Source organism: Macaca nemestrina, chromosome X (assembly GCF_043159975.1).
Source record: "Macaca nemestrina isolate mMacNem1 chromosome X, mMacNem.hap1, whole genome shotgun sequence".
NCBI classification, from domain to species: Eukaryota; Metazoa; Chordata; class Mammalia; order Primates; family Cercopithecidae; genus Macaca; species Macaca nemestrina.
In genome coordinates, this window is record NC_092145.1 from 79,315,331 (window position 1) to 79,338,833 (window position 23,503).

Consider the following 23,503-nt stretch of genomic DNA (forward strand, 5'->3'; position numbering starts at 1 on the left):
CTATAATATGAGTAATCTATTAATCTCAATGTATTACATGACAGTCTTCAAAAATAAAGGGAAAAACATACTGAAGTTCTTCTAGTATTCTAGTCTCCAAAGGAAAAATATAATCCAGTCTACACTAGGCTTCCTTCCTCTCCCCAATCTTTGCTGATTTCATCAGCTTTGGTTCTTTCTAAGACATTTCCTTCTGCTCTTTTCTGTGCTCTTGAACAGAGGCCCACAACAGCTGCCTATGGGGCCATGGGAGTATAATTAATCAAGTAATCAGCTAGCCAACACTGTTAAAATGTTTTAATATCAATATAAAATGAGATCAGAGTTTTACAAGCAGATTTCAGAACACCAACATTGATTTCCAAAATGGTTTCTCTCCTTTCAGAAGCCTAAAGATGAACATATACAAAACTTAGGCGTTTTTATAAAAAGCATGGTTTTTTTTTTTTCTATTTTAATACATCTACAGTTGACAAACATGCAAAATAACTAATTTCCAAATCAAAGGTCTCTAGCAGAAACATCCAAATTAAAAATGAAGCATTTAAATTTACTTACTGGCCATGAAATCCAGCAAGAAACCACCCTTTCTCCCACACTTCAGAAAAACCACCAATTCCTTCCTAGAGGATTGATGGCATTAACAGTACTTGGCTCTCCCTTGTCAGCTTCCAGACATCCCCGATTCAATCTTGTAAATTAATATTACAGTTCCAATTACTGAAAATGCCCCACCATCTTCTTCACTGCATTACAGCTTAGCAAGGCACCTACCAACAATGCAGTTTGGGAAATGAGCCATGAAGAACATAATGGCCTGAGAGTTAACCATACATCCTAGGTCTGCCAATTGAATGAGGACATTAATGGGAATGTAAAATTCCAGGAGACATTCTTTTATTCTCCTCTCCAAGTTACTAGCATGTCCAGTATCCGAAAGAAAACAGTACAGGAATGTGGCAATAGCCACATATATGAAGCCTTACTAGAGCTAAAACCAAACTAAAGAAAATGCAAACTACAGTGGGACAAAGAACTGACTCTCATTTGAGTTTTATTTGTGGCTTCAAGCAACCTACAAACTAAGAGGCTCATAAATTACAAAATAATTTTAATGCACTGAGGATTCAGTAATTTGCATTAGAATATTATTAAAATTTATGTTTTGTAAGAGTTGCATGTACTTCATTGTTGAATTTGGTACCAACAGTAAACAAATAACTAAATGAGATATAACCTCAAATATACGCACTTCCAAAACTAAAAGGCATTTTAACACATTCTTCTCTGCCTCTCAATTGAATCAGTAAAACAAATAGAAAATCAAAACATGATTGTACTATTACACAAGATGATTATTTTACTTAAATAACTTAGTCTGTTCCAAAATATTTCTGTCCAAAATGTGTAGGTGCAACAGGATGAACTTCAGTAGTTAAAATTGTGATCTCTGGAAACTCCTGAATGATTGATTTGGCACCTTCAAAAAAAAAAAAAAAAAGTTATTATGGTAGGATGTTTTGGTAACACCAATTGTAATTCAGGAATTTTGTAGTTATTGCCACTAGGTCTAAAATTGACAGAAGACAGAGAGCAATGATCTTTGAATACCTAATCAGACTTGGTTAATCTCTTCCTTTTTATAAAGTCTGAAAAGCTTTGACAGTAATCAAGACTATGCCTCCTCCATCTCACTAATACATTCTTAGAATTATTATTTTATACTCAAGTTGAAAAATATAGTTATTCAGTTACAGAAATTTCCCCCTGAAGAGTATTTTTTATTTTGTTTTATTTTAAAGGTGACTGTAATAGAGTGAATACAGTCCTTTTTAAAACGAAGATCACAGGCCAGGCACAGTGGCTCAAACCTGTAATCCCAGAGCTTTAGGAGGCTGAGGCAGAAGTATCACTCAAGGCCAGGAGTTTGAGACCAGCCTGGGCCACACGGCAACACCCCATCTCTATTAAAAAAAAAAAAAATTAAAAAGGATCACATATAAGATAATGGTTTCCCAACTGAAACACTATGAAACAAGTGCAGTGTTTCATAGCATGCTTGTTTTTCACAGAAAAAGCTGATGTGTCAGAGCACACCAGCTTTTTAGAAGTTAGGACTCTAGCTTATCGAGAGAGGAACAGGTAGGGAAAGAAAACAAGGACTAGGATGTTCAGTGTAGAGTGATTTGGCATAAGAAAAAATGTGAAAGTATGTAAATAACTCACAATAAGGAAATGGTTAAATAAATAACATATATTCAAAGGATATAACTGTTAAATCATGTTTTTGGAAAATATTGAATGGCATCAAAAAATGTACATGGTAAATGTAAAAATGTAAAAAATGTATAAATAACAGCATTAGAATCACATAAAATGTTATCAGCAAGCTTAGAGATGACCAATACAAATTATGACTATTTTAATTACCCTGTCAAACTAAAAATCCATAGCAAATCCTGCCACAGAATACAATTTTTCAGCTATAAATGTCAAAGAATAGTACATCATTCTCATGTATACTATTAGAACTAAAACGAGTGCTTTTCCATTCCCAAAGGCAAAAATTTTAATAATTATTGGATTCTCTCAATTTTTTCAATGCCACCTGCGTTATATATATAAATGATAATTAAGCAAATCACCTTTTGTTACCACCAACATTTGAACTACAAGTAATAGTTGGTTATGAAACAGCAAAGTAATCAAACAGGCCATAATTCCTATCAATAACCTACTGAAACCAGCTTTCCCAACTAGATATACTGTAGCCTCTTCAGAACTGGCTAAGACTTAGAAATTTTGGAAATGAGAAAACACCTGACTAGAGAAACCATACATTGCCCTTTTTAAAAATTATGAAGCAAATACAAATTCACTGTAGAATACTTGAAAAATACCAATTTAAAGCTTAAAAATAAAATGAAAAGCACTTAAAATCCCACCAACCTAAGATAACCACTATTAACATTGTGTATGCATTTTGAAACCAAAATTGAAACAACATTGTCTGTCTAGCCTCTCATGCTAAGGAAAGATTTATTAGGTTCCATATTAAATCCAACTCTGATTTTTGTAATTAAAATAGTCATAATTTGTACTAGTCATCTCCAAGCTTGGTGATAACACTTTACCCTATTCTTTTTTTTTTTTTTTTTTTTTTTTGGAGATGGAGTCTCGCTCTGTCGCCCAGGCTGGAGTGCAGTGGCCGGATCTCAGCTCACTGCAAGCTCCGCCTCCCGGGTTTACGCCATTCTCCTGCCTCAGCCTCCCGAGTAGCTGGGACTACAGGCGCCCGCCACCTCGCCCGGCTAGTTTCTTTGTATTTTTTAGTAGAGACGGGGTTTCACCGTGTTAGCCAGGATGGTCTCGATCTCCTGACCTCGTGATCCACCCGTCTCGGCCTCCCAAAGTGCTGGGATTACAGGCTTGAGCCACCGCGCCCGGCCCACTTTACCCTATTCTAATGTTATTTTTATACTGCTTTTTTACATTTACCATGTACATTTTTGGATGCCATTCAATATTTTCCAAAAACATGATCTAACAGTTACATAATGGTATATCCTTTGAATATATATTATTTATTTAACCATTTCCTTATTGTGAGTCATTTGTATACTTTCACATTTTTTCTTATACCAAATAACTCTACAATAAACATCCTAGAAGCTAAATTTCTACATGCACCTATAATTATTTTCTTAAAATATATTCTCAATTGTTCTATAATGTATGGCAAAAAACACTAGGATCTTAAGTTAGGTATACCTCCTTCAGGAAATGGAGAACACACAGTTCTCTCTGCCCTTTGAGCAGAAGTCTAACTTGAAAAACTTCCGCTCTTCACTTCACACTGCAAAGATTACTTCAGTAAGACTACAGGGCTAGCTAGAACCTTATATTTCTTGCTCTTTGTGAGCAGTTCTCAGGCCTCAGGGAAACCGGAACCTTTCAGTCATTTGCAGGCCAAATCAGGAAAACAACAGCAATTCTTTTAAATGGCGTTAGTTCATACTTCTCCATTTGCATTTGAACATTAGAATGGTATAAAATGTTATCAGTCAGCTTAGAAATGACAAACACAAGTTATAATTACCAAAATTAGATTCAGATTTAATGTGAAAGCAGATAAACTTTTCCTCCGGATTAGAAGCTAGAAAACGCATACTTACCCACCTCAGGTCTATCTGGAGCCCTAGTTACTGCCTCATGCTGAACTCACCATGAGGAGTGGAGAACAGACTGAGTAGGATGATAACACTGGGTTGAACTCCATGTTCTATAAGAACCTTTACAGCTTCAATTACAGTATTTCCAGTGCCTGAAATCAAAAGATAACCAAATGCATTAGCAACCTGAACATTAATTTTAAAAAGTCTTTTTTTTTTTTTTTTTTTTTTTTGAGACTGGGATTCACTCTGTCACTCAGGCTGGAGTGCAGTGGCATGATCTTGGCCCATTGCAGCCTTGACCTCCCAGGTTCAAGCCATCCTCCCACCTCAGCCTCCCAAGTAGCTGGGACTATAGGCACATGCCACCATACCCAGCTACTTTTCTATTTATTGCAGAAATGGGGTCTGCATATGTTGCCCAGGCTGGTCATAAACTCCTGGGCTCAAGCGATCCTTCCACCTCGACCTCCCAAAGTGCTGGGATTACAGGTGTGAGCCACAGCACCCGGCCACAAAATGTCTTTGAAGCAAGGGCAATATAGCAATCTAACATAAGAAACCACTTCATTTGAAGGTACTTGTTCTTTATCCGTGCTATTTTCAATAATGAACATGACACATACACTTTTGAGTTATCAAATACCAAGCCCTAAATTCATTTAGCATATGAGCTATCAAATTTAACATATTCCCTCTCACCTCCCTTAAAGACCATGCCAAGTGTGGTCTGAGTAAGCTTAAGAAAGAGAACAGAAGAGCAGGAAAAAATATTACCTCCAGAGAGAATAAATTATTGAGGAAAATCACTGCTGTACTCATTAGGCTAAAGAGGAGATATGTTTCGATATATTTTCTGAATTCCATATATTTTGCCTCATTAAATCATTTGTTTCAACGTATTCAAGACAGAAGCTTGTTGGGGCTAATAAGGTCTGACTACTGTATATTCTCTTATTATGCAATAAAACCTCTCCAGTGAACTGCCCGGGGCAGTTTTCCCAACTGAGAAAAACACATTTAGAAACTATTTTTGCGTTTTATATAAGGGTACCTAGGAGGCAGGCACTAAGTTGAATTTAAACCCTAACCAAAGGTTACAAATAAACGGAAGCCACTCACTGAGAATTGGATACATCAGAAGGACTTTTCTCCGGTAAATGTCTGGGGGGAATTTGGCATAATATACTTTAGCTCTTTGTGTCTCCTCATCACTCTGAATCAGGATCTTTCCAATTCGTATGGATCGACAGCAGTCTCGTAAACCTTGTTCCATTGCCTCACCTTGAAGAAGAAAAAAGAAAGAAAAAATATTAGGGGAAACAGAGAGAAAGTCCAAGAAAAGGCCAAAGTATAGTTTGTCACTGTTACTAATACAAAAAGGAAGGAAGAGGAAAATAATTATTCTGAAGCTGACAGTTTTTATTTCTGATATGCTCATATTTCATACTTAGTGGAGGTTAATGAAACCAGGTTAAGGGCTGGTTAATGAAACTAGAATAAGCTAATCTTATTGCTGGTTTACAAGTTTTAGAGCTGTCATGCTTCCGTGATTACAGGAAATAAAGCATTTTGTTGAGCAGTTCCCTGAGCTTTTTTAATATCAGGAATATTTTTATCTCTATTATTTTAAAGAGGCCTTTAAATCACCTAAATTTGTGACTTTTGTCTGAGAAAATGCAAAAGCTTTCTGGAAGAATAAAGGCTGTAGATCAAAAAGTCTCCTTTTAGGTCAAGGTAGCATCAGGGGACATCACTTAGCTCAACAATGACTTCTCAACAGCAAAGATATTGCTGCAAGCAGTGAAAAAGTTGTATATCGTTCCCCCTCTCCCAGGTAACAATAACTAGCACTACCACCGTTGGTTTCTGAACACAGAGCTATTTTTGACTCTGAATTCCTTTAAGGGGGTGTTTGCCAAAAGGCAGTCATTCTCGTGCCATCTTCAAGATTTTAGGCCATATCAGAATTCTACCAATACTTGCATTTACTTAACATTTTTCTTAAATTTATTGTTTTCATTTAAATTTATTTTAAGAGAAAACTATATCACTAGGGTAAATATAAAACAAGTATCTTTCTAATATATATGAAAATCAACAAATGGCTATTAAGGTTATAAACAATGCTGTACATCACCACAAGTCATCTGGTATATACTAAGGGTGCAAGGACCATGCTTGTGTCTTTAGGGAAGAAGCTGAACTGAAACAGAAGAAACTGCACCTTAAAAGTCCATTGTCTTTAGCAGATTTTAAAACTTGAACATCATTGTCCTGAAATGTCCTGAAATGCTATCAATGCTTAAGAGCTACCTCCTAGAAAAAAGGAGTTCCTAGTTTACTTGAGGCATTTAATTGTTCACAAACAGAACTTCATAATCAAAAGAGAAAAGTGAATGTTTATATGTTAAAAATTAAACTATATGTATTCAGTGCAAACAAGTGGAGCTTCTACCACTTATGCAAAAAAATATAAATCTTATGCAAAACAATTAAGTTTGCTGAATGGAAAAAACCCCACATAACAGGTATAGGTTCTAATCACAGGCAAGTGATTTTGCTATACAAAGGTTGGTTTAGAAGGGTAATCAGTTGAACTCAAATACAAATATAACATTCATAAGACCAGCAAATGGAAATACCTAGTAGTAATGACAGTCAAGCACTTTTGCCTATGCGGTCACATAGTCATCACATATAAAGTTTAAAAGGATTAGGCCGGGTGTGGTGGCTCATGCCCATAATCCCAGCACTTTGGGAGGCTGAGGCAGGAGCATCACTGGAGGCCAGGAATTTTAGACCAGCCTGGGCAACATAGCAAGACCTCATCTCTACAAAAAAAAAAAATTGCTTTTCAGTTTGCTAGGTATAGTGGCACGTGCCTGTAGTCCTAGCTGCTCAGGAGGCTGAGGTGGGAGGATTACTTGAACTCAGGAATTTGAGGTTACAGTGAACTATGATCACGCCACCATACTCCAGCCTGGACAACAGAATGAGAACCTGTCTCTAAAAAAAAAAAAATAAATAAAAAAAAATAAAAAAAAATTAAAAAAAATTAAAAATATCAAACAAATCATTTAGCCCAACAACAGAAATAAAAACAAAAGAAATATTTTCTCGTCAGGTACTCCAAGTTCTCCAGGCCCGAATTTATACCATATTCCCTCAGTCTTCAAACTGCCCTATTCTCCCCAAGATAGCATCATCACATCCTCCTATCCTCCCATCCTCCCCTGAATCTCTTTGAAAGGTGACTTGCCCATGGGAGCACTCTGTTAGGGAATACGCTCTAGTTAAAATTAGCCAAACCTAGCCTCACACAGGCCATGACTCCACAGCACCATGAGGATAGATAACACAGGGGGTGAGATTTAACTAAAGGCAGGCTGCAATTATGACAGACAAGCCTGCCTCTCTTCTGAAAAACAGCAACCATTTCTATGCATACAAAGAGACAAAAATCACACACACGTGAACCTACCGCTTCTCATTATGCTGACCCCACAATTTCCCTTCTCAAATTTCACTCCTTCATACTTGTACCCTGTTAGGAAATAAAACCAAATAATTTATCTTTCATCACTGGAGTAACCTACTTATTCTATAAAGCGTCTGTGGTTTAAAGTAGATGGGCACAAAGCAACCCTTGTTCAGACACACTGTATAATGCCTGAGATTCCCTGTGGAAGTAATGAGATGAGTCGTGACTTTTCAGTTACTTCTTAATTCTTCATAAGAAACCTGTGGGGATAATTGGGAGAGGCAGACTTCATTGAATGGGAATAGGACTTATTATAACATGATATTCACATACACATTCCTCAAACTGAATTCAAAGGAGAATCACTGCACTCCGAGAATGCTATATACCCCATCAATTCAAACTGGGACCCCACTGTGAGCCACAGCAGAAAGCCTCCTCATTCCATTCTTCTTTATGAGCCTCCATTCTTCCTTAAAAGCAGAAGAAAGTGGCTGAAGTAGTTATTAAGACATGCTCAACTCTTGGTCTCATCCTGAATTTGTGTCAATTATGATGCAACAAGCTCAGTCCCCAATTTTCATAAAGTCAACCCTTTGAATAGAACAGTTTTACATTATTTACTAAAGAACGAAATCATAATTTCAAATCCCTGAAACAGGGATCTTTGGCTACTTTCTATTAAAGGATAGAACAAAGCATCTTCTCCAATTCTTATCATTTTTAGTTTTCTTTTTTACTTTCTATCCTTTTTTACCATGTAATTTCAGTGCCAAAACAGACTTGCCCATTTGTGCTCACCAGCAGCTTTCCCATAGAGATGAAGATAAGCTGCCAGCAATTCTTAACTATGGTCCCAATGGGCTGTCATCAGAGGCAACACCTGCATGCTGAAGAGTATTTATTAACCTTTAACTTGAATTGACAAGCAAGCCATTAACAAAATGTCATCTACACAGATTTCTTTCCTAAATGCCTGAGAATTTTTTTTTTAAGATTTTAAAAGAATAGTTCCATCTAGGCTCCTCGTTTTGCATATTTATTTTACTTAGACTGCTTTACTTCCATCTTTCCCCATTCTAGCTCGGAATTTTTATGAGGAAAATTTGAGAATAACAGCCCTAGTTACCTGTTGGAGTGGTCACCATGCATTCCTTATATGGCAGCTGATTCAATCCCTCTTCCACAACAAGTCTGATCTAGAGAGTCAAAGGAAAAAGAAGTTGAGAACCTGCTGGGAATCTCCTGTTAGCTGTTAGCTTCAGGAGCTGAACAGTAGGCAGAGTCATGAACACACTAGGCAAAGGTTTCACTTATGGAGGCAGGAAGGGGCCCCCTATCATGTGTTAGATACGGGGATAGATCCAAATGCCATGCTACTTGCTGCTAGGTATCCAGCCTCAGATAGGCACATGATTGCCACCAAAAGGCTCCAATATGCCTTCTGATTCTCACTCTGTCAGTCCAGACTGTGAAGGACACAAAACTCCAGCAAGTGACAACAGTCATGGCAGGCACTCTTGGAAGTAATATACTTCTTATTATTCTGGAAATAGTGCCCACTCGGAATTTCTCTGCTTTATTCAGTACCTTGGAAATCGTTAAGTCAGATGATTTTTAACAAAGGCCCACCATAATGTAAATAAAGCCTGAAACTTCTTTAGAGGAAATAAATGAGTGCATTGGCTGAACCAATTTACTGAGCTGAAGGAGGATCTAGTAAAATGCACTGGGGCTTCTCAGCTAAAGAAAAGGCTCATATCAATCCTAATGTGTGGTACAAAGGAAAGCATCACTCAGAACTACTAGAAGAGCCTCCAAAAACAAGATATGGTAATCCCATGAACAACCAGAGCCAACTACAATAAAGGTAATGCTGAGTCTGCAATGCACATTTTATTCAATCAATATTACATTACTGATTGAGAATCTGCAACAGCAGGGAGAAGCACCAGGCCCCCATGCTCTGTTATCACAACATATAATAACACCCTGCTGCCATTAAAACAATCAATTCTAAATAAGCCAGGATTTTGTCAGCCTGTAGCATGAGACAGAGGGCCCAGGCACCTCATGAATACTGCATATGTGTGCATACTCACCTCCAGTCACCATCTTCTGTGGATATTTTTTTTTTTATGAGCAAATTACAAGGGTAAAAGAGGATTCTTTTCTTTGAAGAGCCTAGATCTTTTCCTCCTAGTAACAGTCCTCTAATGAGTCTTACCTCCTATCCCCATCCCCTCCAACACTGGGACAGAAATTAGTGTGCCCAACTCTTACAGGAGAGCATAAAATCAGAAGAGCAACTAAAATATAAAGAACCCAAGGATCTGAGGGCCAAGGAAGCGAACCTTGACAAATTCAGGATAAAATTAATATATATAAAATAATATATATTAATGACATGTGCTGCAGGAGATAGTGTACTAGAAATCCTCAAGAAGATAAACTTAAATAGCTCCAGTCTCTACCACAACCACAACAGACCCTTTCTCACCCCATATCAGGACCTTCAAAGCCACCTGTAGAGAACAGAGAGAGGTCCAACTCATCATCCCCTCAGGCGAATTATGCCATAGGTCCTTACTATCTCATTGGGCTAAGATTATGCTTGTCCTTTCAGGGAAGCATCTTACAATAACCATGAACTTAACTCCTACTTTCTATAGAAAAAGAACATAAGAACAGCAAAAGAAAGAGGAACCATTTTCTACCAGTAAACACCAAAACAGCAGCCATTAAGATACAAGTTATTCGAGCCAGTTCTTTTGGTTTGATAAAAGCATAAAGAACAGAATGACCTAACTATTGCTCCAGGAATGTCATCCACATTTATCTTGTTACTATCCAAGGGTTTTTACTGCCACTGAAAACTCAAGTAATTTTAAATAAAATTGGTCTCTGAACCAAGAATATTTATGACCAAAAGCAGAACAGGAGTTGTCTATGCTCTTTTGGAATAAATTCCTCAGGCAAAACCTAAATGAAAAGTTTCATGCCTTTTTTTTCACATTCCTTTTAATCATCTACCTTAATCTGATTATAACTTTGGGGCTAAGAAGCCATGTTCATTCCTTTCTTTCCCAAACTAAATTTGTACTTAGTTTGTAAATCTGGTATTTAGATCATAAACACCATGAGATTAGGGACCATGCCTACCTTCTTCACTATTGTATCTCATCTATCTGGACACAGTCTAGCACAATGCCTGATTCACACAAGTTTAGTGAAATACATTCATGAAATATACACTAAACTTCATGAATATACACTAAATATAAATATACATTAGACTATATATAAATATACACTAAACTTTCCTGAATGTAATGTATTTTCTACTGTGGATTAAAACTAATATCCACAGCAGAAAACATGTCAACCTCACTCCAAGCACTGAGCATGCGTAGATATTAACACAAGAAGAAAACACAGTGCTTACCCTGAAGACAAACCACTTTGGACTAAGATCCTCTCAGATCACACTAGATAAACAGAATTGGGCTTGGTCAATCCTTAATAGGAAGTGCCTGAGGAAAGCATAGACAGTCAAATGTACTATTCACATGTGAAGGCTAGTACAGGAAAGAAGAGGCAAAATAAGCCTCCTCCCGCTGCTGCCGTAAACTACAAGAAATATATTTTTGTACATTCGCTGGATACCACAAGTGTAACTATTAGGTCTCCTTACATTTTTGGTTTTCTTTTAATGTACTTCACTGCCCTAAGAGGAGGCACTTAAGAATTGCTGAGACTCAAGTTACCAAGATCCATTTGAGAGGTAGTGGTATCTCAGAAATACAGGGAATTAGTTCATGGGCAATGCTTTGTGGTGAAGAGTATTGAAGTAGACCTTTAATGCAACAGTGAAACAATACTTCATTAGCCTAGCAAGATGATGGTTACTTAGTACAATCTCTTTCAGCCCCAGAATGCTCTAGAACAAAAATACCCCTTAGTCTACCATGATTATATCACTAGGCAAAATAATGAAATGAAAATGAAAAGCCCGCACCTACCAAACGATCCGCAGAAAACATGAAGTCCCCTCTACTGGCTGTCCTAAAAAAAAGATAATACAAGTTTTAGTCTAAATTAGAGCTTTAAGGCAAAATGTTATTTAATACGTACAGTAACACTGATATTAAGACCTATAACATACTAAAAGCTTAAATGTTTACATGTACAGACTATTACCGAGGCTAGATACTTTTTACTAGGATACAGGCATCTAAATGAGATGACTTGATCAATAATGAAAATGCTTATTTGATATCAACATTAGAGACTGGAACTGAAAAGATCATGCAGTCCCCCGCTGAGCTGCCCAAGTACATATTAGTCAACCAGGAGATGAACAAGTTACCCCTGGAGGGTGAGAACAAGCCCAGAGCTAAAGTTGAGAGGAAACTTTGCAGTAAGAAAAGCACTTTCTCCCCATTTTCCCCCTCAATTCACCTTGATCTAAAACCCATATTACCAAGATAAGTAACCCATCTACTTTGTAATCTTTTCTGGAACTAGAATGGTATGAATAAATAAATCCTCTATTTTTGCCACTGCTTTCAAAAACATATAACCTAATTTCTGAGAACTCATTCTCAAATAATTGATAATTTGTTCCTTTTGACTGTTTTTTCAAATGAGTACTTCATTCCCTAGATCTTTCTGCCATTTTCCTGTCCATTTCCTCTGGTCAGTATCCTAAGGTAACCAAGTAATAATAATCCAGGGCTACCTCTACCCACAAGCTGTTAACGAGCCAAAAAGGGAATGTTAAACAACTTATGTTATTTCTGTACATAAAAATGTAGTATTGTTCCTCATCCTTCTTCCATATAAGTTAAATGATCTGACTGAATGGATTGATTTACAGCTTATGTGCTTAAAAATCCCCATCTGCCTATCTATGGACTACCTAAAGTATTCTCCAAAACAGCATCAAAATGATATATGCAAACACATATTATCTCAGTATATCATTAATTTCCACTCTTTTTCCTCAAGCTGCATTTGATTTCTCTGAGATGGAAAAAGCAATGAAATAGCCCTGACACAAATGGCATTAGGTTTCTTAGAGTAACCATAGTTCTATCATACTACAGATGCTAGCTCTCTAAAATATAAACCACAATTGAGCAACAGCAAGAATCTAGGTCTGTGTTGTTTATGTACAAAAATTCCTTAAACTCAGAAAACTCTATCCACACATACCTACACACACACAGAGCCCCTTTAAAACAGGCTCAATTTCATGAACTGTGGTTTTCAAATAAGATTATCCAATTACACCAGCACCTTTCATTTATATAATTAAACTTCACTACAGTGAACTACAAAAAATACTGAAACCTACTGCTCTGTTTGCTAGGTCTATGCAAACTTACCTAGGCAGCCAGAACATAGTTTTTCAATAAGAAGTCTGGATTTGACTTAAAGACATATGCAGTGTTATATATTATGGGAGACACCGGAAATGTCGGTTTTAATTTCTGAACAGTTAGCTATCACTTGAATACAGAGAAACAGTATATTAGGTTAAGTGATCAGAGTTGCCCAAATCTGTTATTTTACTTTGGAATCAAACATTTTACTACCTTTCACACCCTCCCCCACAAAAAAATCAGCCTCAGCTAACTTTTGCATAAAAAGCACCTACTTTCTCTACATTCCAAAAAAGGTACACACTATGAGAACTTAATATGAGCTGTTATCTCTTGACATCTATTTGACCTCCAGTAAAATCATTTACCACTCCAAGTAACTCTACAAGCTGTAATTACTTACCTATTTCCTGCTGTATAGACAGACTTCAGATCCATACTATTCATTTTAAATCCATTTAGAAATTAAAGTATATCTAGAATACAATAAGTTGACCTCCTTTTTTAAAAAAAATCCACAATGGCCTTCAATATCATATTTAAATCTTTAACACTGTTAAGACTAGAGTTTCATAAAGCAGGTATTTACTTGTTGTATCAATGAAGCTGCATGTATTCTCTGAGGCTCTATTTTAGACACAACGCTAGGCTGAAATATTTGTTAATAGGGATGTTTTAATATGAACCAGACTCCAGACCTTCTTCATTCCACACACTTCATTTTAAATCATAAATGTAATCTCTCCTACTGGAAATAAAGCTTTGAAAGACACATTAATCATCTTCTATCTGATAATAGTCCCAAATAAAGTCTAATGTAAAATTACCACAATGTAAAAAACACACAGACGCATATCCCTGGAATATTTTTAAATATATCTAAATAACCAAATATCAAATATTTAAACAGATAATGATATTCAGGCACTTGTAATCCAAAGTATAGATATCTAATTAATGTTAGGCTGAGCATATTTTAAATTGTACAAACCCCAACCAGGTTTAACAATGCAGATTTAATCATATCTGAGAACCCACTTTTCTTGACACCGCCTCACACAAACAAATGTGTCACACACCTGTAGCAACAAGACAAATGCCAAAGGCAGTCATTTTAAAAAGTGATCTTCACACTGAAACAACAAAAGAATGAGATTCATACTGGAAGCTAAATCCTTATTTTTTAATTTACTTTTTTTCAACTTTTATTTTACACTCAGGGGGTACATGTGTAGGTTTTTTACCTGGGTGTATTGCATGATGCTGAGGTTTGGGTACAAATGATCCTATCACCCAGGTACTTAGCATAGTACACAACAGTTAGTTTCCCAATTCTTGTTCCCCTCCATCCTTCCCCCTAAAATTTAGTAGTCCCCAGTGTCTACTGTTGCCATCTTCATGTCCATGAGTACCCAGTGTTTAGCTCCCATTTATAAGTAAGAACACGCAGTATTTGATTATCCGTTCCTGCATTCATTTGCTTAGGATAATGGCCTCCAGCTGCATCCATGTCACTGCAAAGGACATGATTTCATTCTTTTCTATGGCTGCATAGGATTCCACCATATATATTTACCACACTTTTTCTATCCAATCCACTGTTGATGGGCACCTACATTGATTCCATGTCTTTGCTATTGTAAATACTGTTGTGATGAACATACAAGTGCATGTGTTTTTTTGGTAGAACAATTTGTTTTCATTTGAATATATACCCAGTAATGGGATTCCTGGGTCGAATGGTTTCTTTTTTTTTTTTTTTTTTTTTTTGAGACGGAGTCTCGCTGTGTCTCCCAGGCTGGAGTGCAGTGGCGTGATCTCGGCTCACTGCAAGCTCCGCCTCCCGGGTTCACGCCATTCTCCCGCCTCAGCCTCCCAAGTAGCTGAGACTACAGGCGCCCGCCACCACGCCCGGCTAGTTTTTTTGTATTTTTAGTAGAGACGGGGTTTCACCGTGTTAGCCAGGATAGTCTCGATCTCCTGACCTCGTGATCCACCCGCCTCGGCCTCCCAAAGTGCTGGGATTACAGGCTTGAGCCACCGCGCCCGGCGAATGGTTTCTAATAATTTCAGAAATCTTGAAACAGCTTTCCACACTGGCTGAACTAATTTACATTCTCACCAACAATGTATAAGCATCTCCTTTTCTCCACATCCTTGCAAAGATCTGTTGTTTTTTGACTTTTTAATAATCACCATTCTAACGGGTGTGAGATGGTATTTCATTGTGGTTTTGATTTGCATTTATCTGATTAGTGATGATGAGCATTTTTTCATATGTTTGTTGGCTGCTTGTATGTCTTCTTTAGAAAAGTGTTTGTTTATGTCTTTTGCACCTTTTTAAGGGGGTTCTTTGTTTTTTGCTTGTTCAATGTGTTTAAGTTCCTTATAGATTTCTGGATATTACACCTTTGTCAGATGCACAGTTTGTGAATATTTTCTTCCATTCTGTAGGTTGTCTGTTTACTCTGTTGATAGTTTCTTTTGCTGTGCAGAAGCTCTTTAGTTTAATTAGGTCTCACTTGTCAATTTTTGTTTTTGCTGCAATTGCTTTTGAGGACTTTGTCATAAATTCCCAAGGCCAATGGTAAGAAGGGTAATTCCTAGGTTTTCTTCTATGATTCTTGTAGTTTGAGGTCTTACATGTAAATATTTAATCCATCTTAAGTTTTCTACACAGTGAAAAGTGGGGGTCCAGTTTCATTCTTCCGCATATGGATAGCCAGCCATCCCCAAACCATTTACTGAATAGGTAGTCCTTTCCCTATTCCTTATTTTTGTTGGTTTTGTCGAAGATTAAATAGCTGTAAGTCTGTGGCTTTATTTCTGGGTTCTCTATTCTGTTCCATCAGTCTGTGTGTCTGTTTTTTCACCAGTACCATGCTGTTTTGGTTACTGTGGCCTTGTAGTATAGTTTGAAGTCAGATAATGAAGTCAGATAGTGTGATGTTCTCTTTGCTTAGGATTGCTTTGGCTATTCTGGCTCTTTTGGGGCTCCATATGAATTTTAGAATAGTTTTTTTTTCCAATTCTGAGAAAAATAATGTTGGTAGTTTGAGAGGAATAGTATTGAATCTATAGATTGCTTTGGGCAGTGTGTCCATTTTACCAAAACTGATTCTTCCAATCCATGCTCATGAAATGTTTTTCCACCTGTTTGTGTCATCTATGATTTATTTTAGCTGTATTTTGTAGATCTCCTTGTAGAGATCTTTCACCCCCTTGGTTAGATGTATTCCTAGGTATTTTTTTGCAGCTATTGTAAATGGAACTTTTTTTCATTTATTTACTTTATAGATATGGGGTCTCACTATATTGCCCAGGCTGGTCTTGAACTCCTCAGCTCAAGTGATCCTCCTGCTTTGGCCTCCCACTGTGCTTGAATTACTGGCATGAGCCATCATGCCCAGCCCTGTAAATATGATGTGTTCTTGATTTGGCTCTCAGCTTGAATATCATTGGTGTATATAAATGCTACTGATTTTGGTACGTTGATTTTGTATTCTGAAATATTACTGAAGTCATTTATCAGTTCCAGGAGCCTTTTAGTGGAATCTACATGGTTTTCTATGTATAGAATCATATTTTCCATGAAGAGATAGTTTGATGACTTCTTTTCCTATTTGGTTGCCTTTTATTTATTTCTCTTGCCTGATTGCTCTTGGTAGCACTTCCAGTACCATGTTGAATAGGAGTGGTGAGAGTGAGTATCCTTGTCTTGTTCCAGTTTTCAAGGGAAATGCTTCCAGTTTTTGCCCATTCAGTACAGTGTTGGCTATGGGTTTGTCATAGATATATGGCTCTTATTACTTTCAGATATTTTCCTTTGATAACTAAGAAATGATTTTTTGAGGGGTTTTATGATAAATGGAGGGTACACTTTATCAAAAGCTTTTTCTGCAGCTGTTGAGATGATCATATATTTTAAAATTCTTTTTATGTGTTGAATCACATTTAGTGATTTGTATATGTTGAATTATCCTTGCATCCCAGTAATGGCACCTACTTGATCATGGCAAATTAACTTTTTGATATGCTGTTGAATTTGTTTTGCTAGTATTTTGTTGAGGACTTTTGCATCTATGTTCATCGTAAGTGGCTTGTAGTTTTCTTTCTTCATTGAGTCTTTGCCAGGTTTTGTTATCAGGGTGATGCTGGATTTGTCGAATTCACAGAATGAGTTAGGGAGGAGTCCTTCCTCCTTGATTTTTTGGAATCGTTTCAGTAGAACTGGTATAAACTCTTCTTGCATGTCTGGTAGAATTCAATTGTGAATCTATCTGGTCCAGGTCTTCTTTAGGTTGGTAGGTTTTTTTATTACTTATTCAATTTTGGAACTTAATGTTGGTCTGTCTGTTCAGGGTTTCAATTTTTTCCTAATTCAATATTGGGAGAATTTTTGTTTCCAGGAACGTATCCATTTCCTCTAGATCTTCTAGTTTTTGCATCTGGAGTTGTTCATCATAGTCTCTGAGGGTCTTTTGTATTTACATGGGATTATTTGTAATGTCACCTTTGCCTTTTCAGATTGTGATTATTTGGATCTTCTCTCTTTTTATCCTTTATCAATCTAGCTAATGGTCTATTGATTTTGTTTATCCTTTCAAAGAAGTAACTTTTGATTTTGTTGATCCTCTTTATGTTTTTGGGTAACAATTTCATTCACTTCCACTCTGACTTTAATTATTTATTTTCTTCTGATAGCTTTAGGGTTAGTTTTTTCTTGTTTTTCTAGTTGCTCTAGGTGTGACATTACATTGTTAATGAGATCTTTTTAACTTTTTGAGGTGTTTAGCACTATAAACTCCTCTTAATCCTGCTTTTGCTGCATCCCAGAGATTTTAGTATGTTGTGTCTCTGTTTTATTTCAAAGAATTTTGTGCAAATCCTCAATTTAATGTGGACTTGTTAAACCCAACTCTTTCCTAAATGCTAAGTGAGACTGTCTATAAAGCACTTTAAAATTTCCTGGGACTCTAGCAATTGTGTATATTTAAAAATATGTACATCTCATAGTAGACCCAAACCAACATGAAACCTTTTCCCCTCTTCTTACTAGGCTTCACTACTACTAGTACTATTACTATTACTACAACTTCTAAATGGAGGGATTCTCTAGCATGTTGGAGGACATTCTCCCCTGGGATAATTACAACTTCAATTCTCACAGCAGATATTGACATTTTATCACTCATTCTGTTTCTTCTCTCTATTCAGAATACACTTAACAACCCTCATCTTTTTTTTTACAAAATCAATTTAACAACTACATATACATACGTGTGTGTGTGTGTATGTGTGTGTGTATGTGTGTGTGTGTGTGTGTGTATATATATATATACACATATCCTATATATATATATATATCCTAAATCACAATGACTTAAGTATATAACTCTTCTTAAAAAAGGTCCATAAACTACAGGAGGTACCTAATGTTATACACATGTTACTACTTTATTTTCCAGAGGCCACCATTTATTAAAAGCTTCCTTGGTGCCCAGTAGTAACCACTTTTGGTGTATTATCTCATCTAATCCTCATGCAATTTAAGAAGTAGATTTTATTATCACCACCACTTTAGCAATGAGAACAGTGAGGCTTCCAAAAGTAAAGTCAGGTTCTTTACAGCCTGGAGCTCTCCAATTCCAAGTCTCTGAGAAAAGCAATGACTTATATTTTGCCCTAATAAGGAAATGCTTACTACCAAAAGGTTGCCAATTTTTTAGATATCCTTTTAGGATTCTTCTCTCCCTGTGAATCAGATTGACATGTATATACAATGCAAACAATAAAACAATGAGTCTGGGAGGCAAATAAAATATCATTAAAATATTCCTTCTGAAGAGGGAAAAGTTTTTATAACATGGCTTGTAAAATATGTACTAAGGTTACCACATACAAGAATACATCCTTTCCAAAAATGACTAAAGCAAAATCTTGTGACTTATCACCTAAAAACAACTTAATTTAAATAAAATGCTAGTAGCACTGAATTAGTTGTCATTTCAAAAGTTTAAATGTATCACTCTCTCTGGGAGGATTACATACAAAGTTTGTTTGTAGTGTATGGGGCAAGGGGCAGGTTGGGTGTTGTAGCTGGGCATAGGTTTGCCAGATTAAGCAAATCAAAATCAGTACCCACCCCTACAAGTAAATTTGTATTTCAGAAATCTCATGAAATATTTAGGACATACTTAACATTAAAAAATCATGCATTATTTATTTGAATTCAGATTTAACTAAGCATCCTGTACTTTGACAGGCAATCTAAGTTGAGGAGGAAGAATTAAATGGACTCAAACTCAGCTCTAATATGCTTTTTTTGGTTTTGAGCAACAAGTCAAAGGAAAGTACAACAAAAAAGCTTTTCTGGCAGGTTTTAACCAAAGGAATGTTTCATTTAAAGTTAATGTTTAGTGAAAACATGACCTTTACATCCATAACTACTTTATTATTATGAGATCACTAATATATAGTCCCAAAGTTTGTCATAATATACAGATGATTTATGAATGTTTTTCCTTCTCCTTCCTTTACCTTCACAAAAACAAACCCCCAATGAAGAATTTGGAGCAAACTTAACCAAAAGCAAAATGTTTTTTAAAAAAATAGTATAATGTTACTATTTTTTTTTTTTTGCCAGATGCAAGTCACCAAGGCCACAGCACTTTAGCACCTTCCTAATAAACTCATAAAATAGAGTGTCAATAACTATTTACCTGCACCTCAAAGCTGTGTTCAATGTGAACATTCAAAATAGGACAGAGGAGAGGACCCACAGGCCCTCTTAAGGAAGCAGACTGCTCCTGCAGGACCTGGGAGACACCCCAAATACTGTGAGTGCCCCAACTATGGAAGAGAGAAAGGGAGACCCTCCTCTCCCAAACACACAGCCCCACTGAAGAATCTGGAGGTCTGTTTGCGGGAGAAATTTATGACCTTACCTGGAGCTGAGTCAATTTAGATTGCCAAGTGAAATACAGGGGTAGAGGAAGCAGCAGAAAGGCCCTGGAAGCTTTCTGGGTCCCCAAACAGCCCATTCCTGCCTGACAAAACAGGAATCCATCAGGAGTGAGGTCAGAGGAGTAGGGGGTAAATCTCCACAGGGAGAAGGAAATCTCTAGCTGAACTTTGTAACAATTTCAATGGGGTGAGAAGCCTCCTGGCCAGAACTCAGGGAGGGCACAAATCCAGTGAGCTGACTCCACAGGCAAGGGAAGAAGTTTTTCTTTCTCAACTTAGAGGCAGGTAGCCTGGGCAATTTTTCAAGCCAGTCGTGCCCACCGCCTGAAAACAGACTTGGGGCTGTTGGAGGGGGCACGGTGGGAGTGAGACCGGCACTTTAGTTTACATGGGAGCTGGGTGAGGCCTGTGACTCCTGGCTTTCCCCCGCTTCCCTGACAACCTGCAGGACTCAGCAGAGGTAGCCATAATCCTCCTAGGTACACAACTCCAGTGACCTGGGCATCTCAACCCCATCCCCAACAGCAGCCACAGCAAGACCAGCCCGAGGAGAGTCTGAGCTCAGACACACCTAGACCTGCCCCCACCTGATGTTCCTTCCCTACCCACGGTGGTAGAAGAAGACAAAGGGCATATAATCTTAGGATTTCTAGGGCCCCACCCACCACCAGTCCCTCTCCACACTACTACAGGTGCTGCTCCCTGGAAAGTGCCACCTCCTGGTAAGAGGCCAACCAGCAAAAAAATAGAACATGAAACCACCAAAGCTAAAAACCATAATGGAGTGCACTGCACCCCCCTGCCACCTCCACTGGAACAGGCAGTGGTATCCATGGCTGACAGACCCATAGATGGTTCACATCACAGAACTCCCATGCAGACAACACCCAGTACCAGTCCAGAGCTGGGTAGACTCTCTGGGTGGCTGGGCCCAGAAGAGAGACAACAATCACAGCAGTTTGGCTCACAGGAAGCCACATTCATAGGAAAAGGAGGAGAGTACTAATCAAGGGAACACCTCATGGGACAAAAGAATCTGAACAACAGCCTTTGGCCCTAAACCTTCCCTCTCACAGAGCATACCCAAATGAGAAGGAATCAGAAAACAAACCCTGGCAATATGACATAAGAAGGCTGTTTAACAGTCCCCAAAAATCACACTAGTTCACCAGCAATGGATGCAAACCAAGAAGAAATCCCTGATTTGCCTGAAGAAGAATTCAGGAGGTTAGTTATTAAGCTAATCAGGGAGGCACCAGAGAAAGGCAAAGCCCAATGCAAGGAAATCCAAAAACAATACAACAAGTGAATGGAGAAATATTCAAGGAAACAGCGCAAAGAAAAAACAATCAAAACTTCAGGAAACTTTAGACACACTTTTAGATATGGGAAATGCTCTGGAAAGTCTCAGCAACTGAATTGAACAAGTAGAAGACAGAAATTGACAGCTTGAAGACAAAGTCTTTGAATTAATCCAACAAAGACAAAGAAAAAAGAGTAAGAAAATATGAACGAAGCCTCCAAGAATTCTAAGATTATTTTAAACAACTAAACCTAAGAATCATCAGTGTTCCTGAGGGAGAAGAGAATTCTAAAAGCTTGGAAAACACATTTGGGGGAATAATTGACAAAAATTTCCCCAGCCTTGCTAGAGACATAGACATCCAAATACAAGAAGCACAAAGAACGCCTGGAAAATTCATCACAAAAAGGTCATTGCCTAGGCACATTGTCATCAGGCTATCCAAAGTTAAGATGAAGGAAAAAATCTTAAGAGCTGTGAGACAAAAACACCAAGTAACCTATGAAAACCTATCAGATTAACAGCAGATTTGTCAGCAGAAACCCTACAAGCTGGAAGCTTTCTATCTTCAGCCTCCTCAAACAAACAAACAAACAAATCAGCCAAGAATTTTGTGTGCAGCGAAACTAAGCATCAAACATGAAGGAAAGATACAGACTTTTTCAGGCAAACGCTGAGAGAATTCACCATTATCAAGCCACCACTACAAAAACTGCTAAAAGGAGCCCTAAATCTTGAAACAAATCCTGGAGACACATCAAAACAGAACCTCTTTAAAGCATAAATCACTCAGGACCTATACAACAAAAATACAAGTAAAAGGCAAAAACTAAAAACAAAACAAAACAAACAAACAACAAAAAAAAGTACAAAGACAGCAAAGAGCATGATCAATGCAACAGAACCTCACATTTCAATACTAACATTGAATGTAAATCACCTAAACGCTCCACTTAAAAGATACAAAATTGAAGAATGGATAGGAACTAACCAACCAATTATCTGCTGCCTTCAGGAGACTCACCTAACACATGAGGACTCACACACACATAAGGTAAAGAAATGGAAAGAGACATTTCATGCAAATGGACACCAAAAGCGAGCTGGAGTAGCTGTTCTTATATCAGATAAAACAAACTTGAAAGCAACAGCACTTAACAAAGACAAAGAGGGACATTATATAACGGTAAAAAGCCTTGTCCAGTGAAAAACGATCACAATCCTAAACATATGTACACCTAACACTGGACCTCCCAAATTTATAAAATAATTACTAACAGACCTAAGAAATGAGTTAGACAGCAACATAATAATAGTGGGGAACTTCAATACTCCACTGACAGCACTAGACAGGTCATCAAGACAGAAGGTCAACAGAGAAACAATGGATTTAAACTATACCTTAGAACAAATTGACTTAACAAATATATACAGAACATTTCATCCAACAACTGCAGAATATATATTCTATTCAACAGTGCATGGAACTTTCTCCAAGATAGAGCATATGATAGGCCATAAAACAAGCCTGAATACATTTAAGAAAACTGAAATTATATCAAGTATATATATATCAGACCACAGTGGAATAAAACTGGAAATTAACTCCAAAAGCAACCTTCAAAATCATGCAAATACATAAAATTAAATAACCTGTTCCTGAATGATCATTGGGTCAAAAACAAAATCAAGATGGAAATTTAAAAGTTCTTCAAACTGAATGACACATACCTCCCAAATAACGACACAACCTCCCAAAACCTCTGGGATACAGCAAAGGCAGTGCTAAGAGGGAATTTCACAGCCCTAAACACCTACATCAAAAAGACTGAAAGAACACAAACTGACATTCTAAGATCACACCTCAAGGAACTAGAGAAACAAGAACAAACCAAACCCAAATCCAGCAGAAGAAAGGAAGTAACCAAGATCAGAGCAGAACTAAGTGAAATTGAAGCAATAGATATATATATATATATATGATAAATGAAACAAAAAGCTGGTTCTTTGAAAAGATAAATTAAATTAATAGACCATTAGCAAGATTAACAAAGAAGAGAGAAAATCCAAATGACCTCACTAAGAAATGAAACATGATATATTACAGTTGACACCAGAGAAATACAAATGATCATTCAAGGCTACTATGAACACCCTTACACACATAAATTAGAAAACCCAGAAGAGATGG

The 23,503-nt window shown here is 37.2% G+C and overlaps 1 protein-coding gene across 6 annotated transcripts in view; it reads right to left on the reverse strand.

Annotated features, from left to right (window-relative positions):
* Positions 1-282: 282 nt before the first annotated feature.
* Positions 283-23,503, reverse strand: part of LOC105496934 (uracil phosphoribosyltransferase homolog) — a 32,005-nt gene continuing 8,784 nt past the window's right edge. For 4 of the 6 annotated variants that reach the window (XM_011767569.2, XM_071088382.1, XM_071088384.1 and 1 more), the window contains exons 2-7: positions 11,679-11,721; positions 8,786-8,855; positions 7,657-7,719; positions 5,295-5,456; positions 4,226-4,324; positions 283-1,480 (exon numbers count right to left, since the gene is read on the reverse strand). In XM_011767569.2, the coding sequence (XP_011765871.1) occupies positions 1,374-1,480; positions 4,226-4,324; positions 5,295-5,456; positions 7,657-7,719; positions 8,786-8,855; positions 11,679-11,721 (544 nt within the window). In that variant the 3' untranslated portion in view covers positions 283-1,373. Of the gene's footprint in view, positions 1,481-4,179; positions 4,325-5,294; positions 5,457-7,656; positions 7,720-8,785; positions 8,856-11,678; positions 11,722-19,990; positions 20,088-23,503 lie in introns of those variants that run through there. The other 2 variants (XM_071088385.1, XM_011767570.3) reach the window with 2 other exon arrangements.